Raw genomic sequence first — 7,857 nt, 5'->3', positions numbered from 1 at the left:
GATTGCTGATATCTTTGGTGGTCTATACTTTTCATTCGATGTAGAGACTGCTGATGATGTTGGTTTCAGTTTGGTTTTGGCCGATGTCAATTTAGCAAACGATGATGCATCTGGTCTATAAGCCAATTCGTCGTCCTCAGAGTCGTCTTCAGAATCTTCTTCAGAATCTTCCTCAGAATCGTTCTCATCGTTCTCATCGTTCTCCCCACTTCCTCTATCGTTTAACTTCTGTTCAGCTTTGATTTCGTCTTGTTCCATCCGTCCATATGCCCTGATCATTTTATCCAACTGATAACTGAGTTTCTTTTCTAGAGGTTTAACGCCCTTTTCCAATGTCACCCTTTGAATTATCGATCGTTCGACAGCGCTGGATCCCGTCTCCAGATCGCTTTCTAGACGCTCTAGATGAGACAAAACAACAAGCACTATATTGTTGATATAGGACACCAACGATTCGTTTTTCAACCCCAACAACGATACCCCTTCTAACAGCAGGTTTGATTTTGCTAACAAGTTCCGCACCAATTCTGGATGTTGGGAAGACGAGTCCTTGACAAAAGCTATCAACTCTTTCACTGAAGCTTCAGTTGACTTGGTAGACGAGATGATTTCCTTTAATACAGTGTCTACCTTTGACATGGTCGATACTCTTGGTTTGAAGTTAAGGGTTTGAATAACGTGTGTGTAGTGTAAGTGGGGCTCTTTTTTTTTTTTTTCAAACAAACTCATCGAAGAATCCAAATGGTTCGTTTTGTGCTCCATCGATTTATGAGAGAGAAAAGAAAAAATTTGGGTGCTAGTAGAAGAAAAAAAATAAGCCAGACCTATCTCATCTCCTCTACGACTTCACTTTAATTAATTAGGACTATCAACGATGCCACAAAATGAGTATATTGAACAGCATATAAAGAAACACGGGAGAAGATTAGATTATGAAGAAAGAAAGAGAAAGAAGGAAGCCAGAGAGGGACATAGGGTGGCCAAGGATGCGCAGACATTGAAGGGTTGGAGAGCCAAACAATTTGCTAAGAAGAGATACGCTGAAAAGGTTGCTATGAAGAAAAAGATCAAAGCTCATCAAGAAAGTAAAGTCAAGGGACCATCAACACCAAAGGCCGAAGATGGTGAGGCCTTGCCAACGTATTTATTAGATCGTCAAACTAACAATACGGCCAAGGCAATCTCAAGTTCGATTAAACAAAAACGTTTAGAAAAAGCCGATAAATTCCAAGTTCCATTGCCTAAAGTTAAAGGTATTTCTGAAGAGGAAATGTTCAAAGTGATCAAAACCGGGAAGTCGAAATCAAAGTCATGGAAGAGAATGATCACCAAACATACTTTTGTTGGTGAAGGGTTCACTCGTAGACCAGTGAAAATGGAGAGAATCATCCGTCCTGCTGCATTAAGACAGAAGAAAGCCAATGTTACTCATCCTGAACTTGGGGTAACGGTATTTCTACCTATATTGGGGGTGAAAAAGAACCCGCAATCTCCAATGTATACACAGTTGGGTGTTTTAACAAAAGGTACGATTATAGAGGTCAACGTGTCGGAATTGGGGTTGGTAACTGCAGGGGGTAAAGTTGTTTGGGGTAAATACGCTCAAATCACCAATGAACCAGATAGAGACGGGTGCGTAAATGCTGTGTTATTAGTATAAGTATATTCTTTTCATTTTATTMWTATATTTATCTATTGAAACTCGTTGTCGAATAGATCAGGACATAAAACACTTCTCTTACCTATCGATCGGTATCCGCAATTGAAGATCAATTTTGCGTGCTCTCTAAGCACTTCCCATTGACTGGTCATTAATTTTCTTGCCATTAGAAAGCACAAGCCACTGATGTTTTGTTTGTTAGGGATCAGTTGTAAGACTTCACAATATTTTGCAACCAGACCAAAATTGACTTTATCTGATTGCTGTGATGCCAATAAAGTCGACATAATTCTTGATAGATAGTCGTATCCATCCTCAGCACAAATTGTTGGGTCCATAGCAGAATTTCCATCAGTATATTTATTGCTTTCTAACCCTCCAACTGTGAAACAATAACTCCATAAAACCAAAGTAGCAGTGCTGACTGCATTGACCGTATCATAATAATCACAGTTTGGATTCCAATCTAATTTATTACCATTCTCGTCTATCATCAAGGTCCATAGGAAAAAGTAACAATAAAAGATACCACGAATGTTTTCTATATTTTTATTATTTTTGGACCAAATGTTATTTAATTTTTGTTGCACCATAAAATGATCTTTAAGGGTAGCATCCACACTCTGGTTTGCTGGTGAACCTGCAAATATGGCAATGTCATAATGGTTTATTTCTGGTAGTCCAATTATTTGTGTCAAGTAGAATATAGGGAAGGCAACATTACTGTTGGGTACACTATACATTGAAATTCCCATATTATTGGAACGTTTAAAAGTTTGCATGACTTCGAAATTCCAATTATCAAATGATCTAATTAACATTTCTTTCCAAATTTTGCTGTTGCTATTGGAATTATGAATTGTCAATAATGAAGAACTGTTTTGTAGTTCACTTTGTTGCATCTGATGCATTAACGATATTAGCCCTGCCAAAAGTATCTTTTGACAAAAAATAGATTTATTCTTGAGTTCAATCAATTTATCAGATTTCAAAATTTTTTTCAATGCTGCCAAAAAATTATCACTTTTAGCCTTTTTCTTTTTATTGGAAGTAGTAAGAGATGTAGTAATGTTACTATCTTGTAATTTGCGTTGTCTTCGAACGACTTTTTTAAACGATCCATTAACCTCAGTCAGCTCCCAAAGATGTTCATCATCACATGGTAAATTCAACAATTGTAACTGATAGAATAAAATCTGAGGATTATGTCTAAACTTGATAAAATCAATGATGTCCAAATAAAAGGTCATAAAAGTTATACGTTTCATACCTTCAGACTCTACCCATTTTTCAAATAAATCGTGGTCAGTTGTATCACTAGTGTTGTTCTTGTCTTCTAACTCGCTTTCTTCACCAGCACTGGAGGAAGTACTATTAGCATGAGACTTTTTGCGATGAGTTGGATTCCCACCCAACAACGGGCTTCTTCGTAGTAGTTGGGCTGTTGTTCCATGGTGTAAGTGAGCACGCTCGTGCATTCTTCTGGTTAAAAAGTTTTTCTCAACCCATTCTAACATGTTTAAACTTTGTAAAATCCATAATTTGACTGGTGACTTGAAATCCTCATGTTCAAATATGGAAAACCTTAGTGGTTTTGCTAACTGTAACGCAAATTTAAACTCGGCTGATTTCTTAGATTCTTTTGCTAATAAAAGGGCATTTTCCGGGAAACTATAACAAGCGCCTAATGATACCATTGCTATCAACAATAATGGTTCTGCTGATTTTGTATCAAATGAAGGTTTATGCAATATCGTAAATTGTGAATGGAAATGTTTCCAATACAGGTATAAGTAAAATGAAAATCTATGCTCTAGTGGGTAATTACTGTCAAATGGTAAATCTTGACGAGAGACCCCGATTGATTGTAGCATAAGATTTAAGATACTTGGTTCAATAAAGCAGTGTCTATTGGTAGGAATATTCTTCTCTCGGTGATTGAAAAAGACATGTTCTTCTTCTTGGGCATTTTCTGTGGTGTTATCATTACTGGATTCAACTGTATTTGTAGGAGATGCCGATGATATGCTTACTCCAATGCTGCGCAACGAGTCGTCTTTGCTGGTATCAACTAACTGATTTGAGTTTTGAAGTGTATGGTAATTTTTGTACAATATATTATCCAAAGGGTTGTCATCAGTCAGAAATATATTAGCATCAGCACCATATCCGTTCGAAAACGCGCTCATATCAAACGGGTAATTTGGGATTCCAGTAGGTAATGCCGAGGAAACGGGCACTGAAAGCCCTGATTGGATTTGGTCAGCCATGGGTGAGAACTGAGACCCTCCATATGGAGATGGAATTGGGTGGAATTGGGAAGTTAATGGGACTTGGCTTTGAACTTCTTGTTCTTGCAAGGAAGGGAGTGGCTGTGAAGATCTTCTGGGCATTGATTGTTGTGTTTCTGGGGAAGACTGCACCAAAGAGTTTCCTTGAGGTGAGTCATTGAATAGCCACGACAATATATCATTCTGAGGAATCGTCGTACCATATGATTTATACAACGTATTCAAGTTGTTTAAGTTATTCAAATTGTTAAAGTTGTTCAATTCGTTTTGGATATGAACAAAATTGTTTGCTTGGATAGTTGTTTGATATCCTGGAGATGACTGTTGTGTGGGAACAGCAGGAATTGAGTTTGAAAGATTCTGAAGCAGTTTCTGATTTTGCAGTATCCCGTTGGTAGACATACGTACATTTGATTGGGTTTGTGACGGTAAGGTGTTTTGATGAACCATGTTAGCGCATTGCGGTGAAGCATGGGGCTTTATACTGTATTTCCTTGAAGTAGAGGTACCAGATTGTTGTTGGTGTGACGGTGGGGCTGGGGACAGGGGTTGGGGTAATCGATCATCTAGAATATTAGATATATGCATTCCAGTGGTCAGTGAAGTGCTAGTATTGCTACTAGTGCTTCCTTTTCTTTTCTTTAAAGCTTTGTTGTTAATGCCATCAGATTCTTTTTCCAAATTCGTCAATTCGTAATGCCTTTTGATATGTCTTTCCTTTAAATCTTTCCTTACAAAAGTCTTGCCACATTTTGACTTTGATCCATGATAATCCATAACAAAGTCGCAAACATAAACTTCTTTGGGTTCATGATTTAAATTATGTCTGGCTAAATGGTCCGATCGAGTGAAAACTTTATCACAATGTGTGCAAGGGAATACTCCCAAGGACCGCTTTTTCTTTCTACCACCGGAACTAATGGATTGTGATCTCTTCTTAGAAATTACTTGATCATCATTGCTAGTTGGGGTGCTTTCTGTGTTGGATGAAGGTGAGTCAAGCGGCGGCATTTTTCACTACGAGAAGAATAATAATATTAACAATAAACAGATTTCCCAAAAAACAAATCTCGATTCTTTTTCTATTGTCTTCAATGAACTAATTCCAATGACGACTTGGGAATTAAGTCAGATATACAATCTTTAATGATAATAAAATTTCCTGTAAATCGAGGCAAGTGAGTACACAAATTTAAGTTTTGATGAGACAGAAAATTCTTAGTTTATTATTCCAATCTCATAGAGAAAAAAAAACTCTCTGAATACTGCATATAATGAAATGGAGGGGGGTTTACCTCTAGCAATAGATCTCCCAGAGCACGGCAGAATATATAAATTAGTCATGAACAAAAGTAGCTTACCAGAAAAGAAATGAATTGTTCTCGGAGTTGACTTGGTAAAAATATTGAAGCATGTTTTGATTTTTGGCTAGTATGTTTATCGACTTGTCAAAAAAAAAAAAAGTGGAAGAAGTGGAAACGAAACATCATTCACCGATGAAAACAATTCTACTAACAATGTATTTCTTGCTAAATAAACATATGTAGATATTGTAATGTTCACAAAATACCAAACCAAGAAGTGAACAACATCTATCCAATATATGTATACAAGCAATTCCTGGTATTTTGCTAAATTGTTGTTTCTACATGTTGATGGCTAGTATGCATCTGTTCTCCGGTACCGCAATGGGTACTTTTTTTTGTGTCAAGTTTTGTTTTGTTGGTCCTCGATTCTGAAACTTCTAACTCTCGCTCACAGTGATCCCCTCATTTTAATTAAGAGAGCAATTTCACGGGTCAACTTTAAAGACTTAAACGTGGGTAATACCGAATATCATTAAAACATTAGAAAGGCCAATGATGGTAACGTTTATTCTATTCTAGTTGATTTAAAAACTGGTTGTATAAAACATGATCCACCGGTAGGTACCGATTGATATTGATGATATCTATATCTTCATTGAATCGTAACAGTTTTGGAATGTGGTCTTGGTCCAATGGATCTAACAGTAATTGTTGATTATCAGTATCTTCACACTTATAAGCATAATTGGGGGAGCTAGGTGCTGTATCGTTGTGGCATAAACTATCATCTTTGATTTTATCATTAGCGTCCAATTCTTCTTCATCATTGTCTTGTTCTTCGTCTTCTTCTTCGTCATCATCATAATTTGTTAAGTCTTTGCTGAAATAGTGAGTGAATTTCTTGTAATTTAGTAGAAATCCATTCTGTAATAGAACATTTTCCAGATTGCTAAATGAATTATTGAAATAATCAAAAAAATATTCTTCATCGTAATATCGATAATTATTTATATTTAGCTTCCAAATTTTATAGTACATTTTGTAGACTGAGGGATTATATAAATCTTTGATTGCATCTAATCGTAGGTTGATCAAATTATTAAGAAAATCAATCAACTCTTCCAATTTGATTTCTTCATATTTCTCCATAAATAATGTTTGAATGATCTCAACTAATTCCCGCTTATATTTATGGTTAACAATTTTGCTTAAAAAACTTTCTAAATTGGATTCATTCTGTACAATTGAGTTGATAACGTAATTACTGATTTCTTGGTATAATTTTTCATTTTGATTGCAAATAGTTATGAAAAACTCTTCAATCATATTTTGAAGTTTTTTCCTGCATATTAGTAAAGACATGTCAGATGATGATGAAGAACGTGTTGTGGAATTTTCCGTTATGGGTGAACTACTGGTGGTGGTGGTAAAGCTGCCAATACTGCTATTGCTACTATTTCTTCTCTTTATAGATGATTTTGGTGGCTCTATAGGGATTAATATGGGGCTTGGAGGTATGTGATAATCAATTTCTTCATCATTGGTTTCAGACATTTGAGTTTGGTTATCAGATAGCACTTGGGGTAACTTGTCCACTGTTTGTATGTTTTCTTCACTAGACGGTATATCATTTAATGTCAATGTGCCCATTTGAATTGTTAAGTTGAGGCCATGCTTTATCAAATTTGTTGTATCAAACAAATGATCGTCAAGACATTGGTCGAAGGGAAATTTTTGGTACAATATCGATAGTGGTGATGATTTAGTGGATGTCATGATGCAAAAAAAAAAATAAACTTCGGTTCTGTTACTTATAACTGCAGTTTGATTTGATTGTGCGAATCAAGTCTTAATATACACTAGATGGGTCTATTGGAAGAAACAAAAGTAAAAGTGAAAGAAGGAGGAATATTTTATGTTTTGAATAAGGACGAATAAGAATGTTTTCAGGTTTAATTTTTTTTTTTAAAGAGTTATATCTCATTCTACTCGCTTAAATATGCTGCTTTTTTTGTAACATACCACTACCAATCTACTACCMAMMAACGCACCCCATGTGGGTCCATGTGGGTCCACATGGGSMAAAAAAAAAAAAATAATCCCTAACTAAGTAACAGGATCCATCATCATCAAGAACAATAACAAATCAAGAAAAAAATATCATCCCTCAAAGTTGCAAAAGAAACAAAAGAAACTTTAGATTCAAATGAAAGTAGGAAAAAATAATAATGACAAAACCCAACCGTTTCATTTATCAAGATATATTTAAAAACTTAAGATATGGTATCAATTGTGTGTCACGTGCACGTATACTGGAATAAAATGAATGCTAGTGCCTCCTCGTACAAGTTGGCTTGGCTGTTACATCGTCCTTAGAAATATTCATAGGTGGGTGACAACTGTTTAATCTTGATGTTTGTATTTAGAGTTTATTATTGTAACGTTTGGGATTTTCATAAAATTTTGGTTGTATTTTCCTTTCAAAATTTTGTTCCACATCAACTAGTCACAAAATTCTTCTTTGCAAACTAAAACAATAATTTTTGTAAGAAAACTTTTTCAACTTGTATATTCATCATATCAACCCCTAACTAATTAA

At 35.5% G+C, this 7,857-nt stretch overlaps 3 protein-coding genes across 3 annotated transcripts; 1 reads left to right on the top strand and 2 right to left on the bottom strand. All coding sequences in view use genetic code 12, as the record gives it.

Moving 5' to 3' along the window:
* Positions 1-874: 874 nt before the first annotated feature.
* Positions 875-1,660, top strand: CAALFM_C306160CA (uncharacterized protein; the record flags this gene model as incomplete). The annotated part of the gene is made up of 1 exon (XM_711546.2): positions 875-1,660. One exon carries the CDS (start codon positions 875-877, stop codon positions 1,658-1,660), a length of 786 nt encoding a protein of 261 aa, XP_716639.2.
* Positions 1,661-1,692: 32 nt separating this feature from the next.
* Positions 1,693-4,962, bottom strand: CAALFM_C306150WA (uncharacterized protein; the record flags this gene model as incomplete). The annotated part of the gene is made up of 1 exon (XM_711545.1): positions 1,693-4,962. The coding sequence occupies one exon, from the start codon at positions 4,960-4,962 to the stop codon at positions 1,693-1,695; it is 3,270 nt and encodes a 1,089-aa protein (XP_716638.1).
* Positions 4,963-5,828: 866 nt separating this feature from the next.
* Positions 5,829-7,034, bottom strand: CAALFM_C306140WA (uncharacterized protein; the record flags this gene model as incomplete). Its single annotated transcript, XM_711544.1, has 1 exon — positions 5,829-7,034. The coding sequence occupies one exon, from the start codon at positions 7,032-7,034 to the stop codon at positions 5,829-5,831; it is 1,206 nt and encodes a 401-aa protein (XP_716637.1).
* Positions 7,035-7,857: the final 823 nt, after the last annotated feature.

The sequence above is a fragment of the Candida albicans genome, chromosome 3 (genome assembly GCF_000182965.3).
Source record: "Candida albicans SC5314 chromosome 3, complete sequence".
NCBI classification, from domain to species: Eukaryota; Fungi; Ascomycota; class Pichiomycetes; order Serinales; family Debaryomycetaceae; genus Candida; species Candida albicans.
Note: the sequence above shows the minus strand (reverse complement) of the source record. Positions and strands in the feature narration are given on the sequence as shown.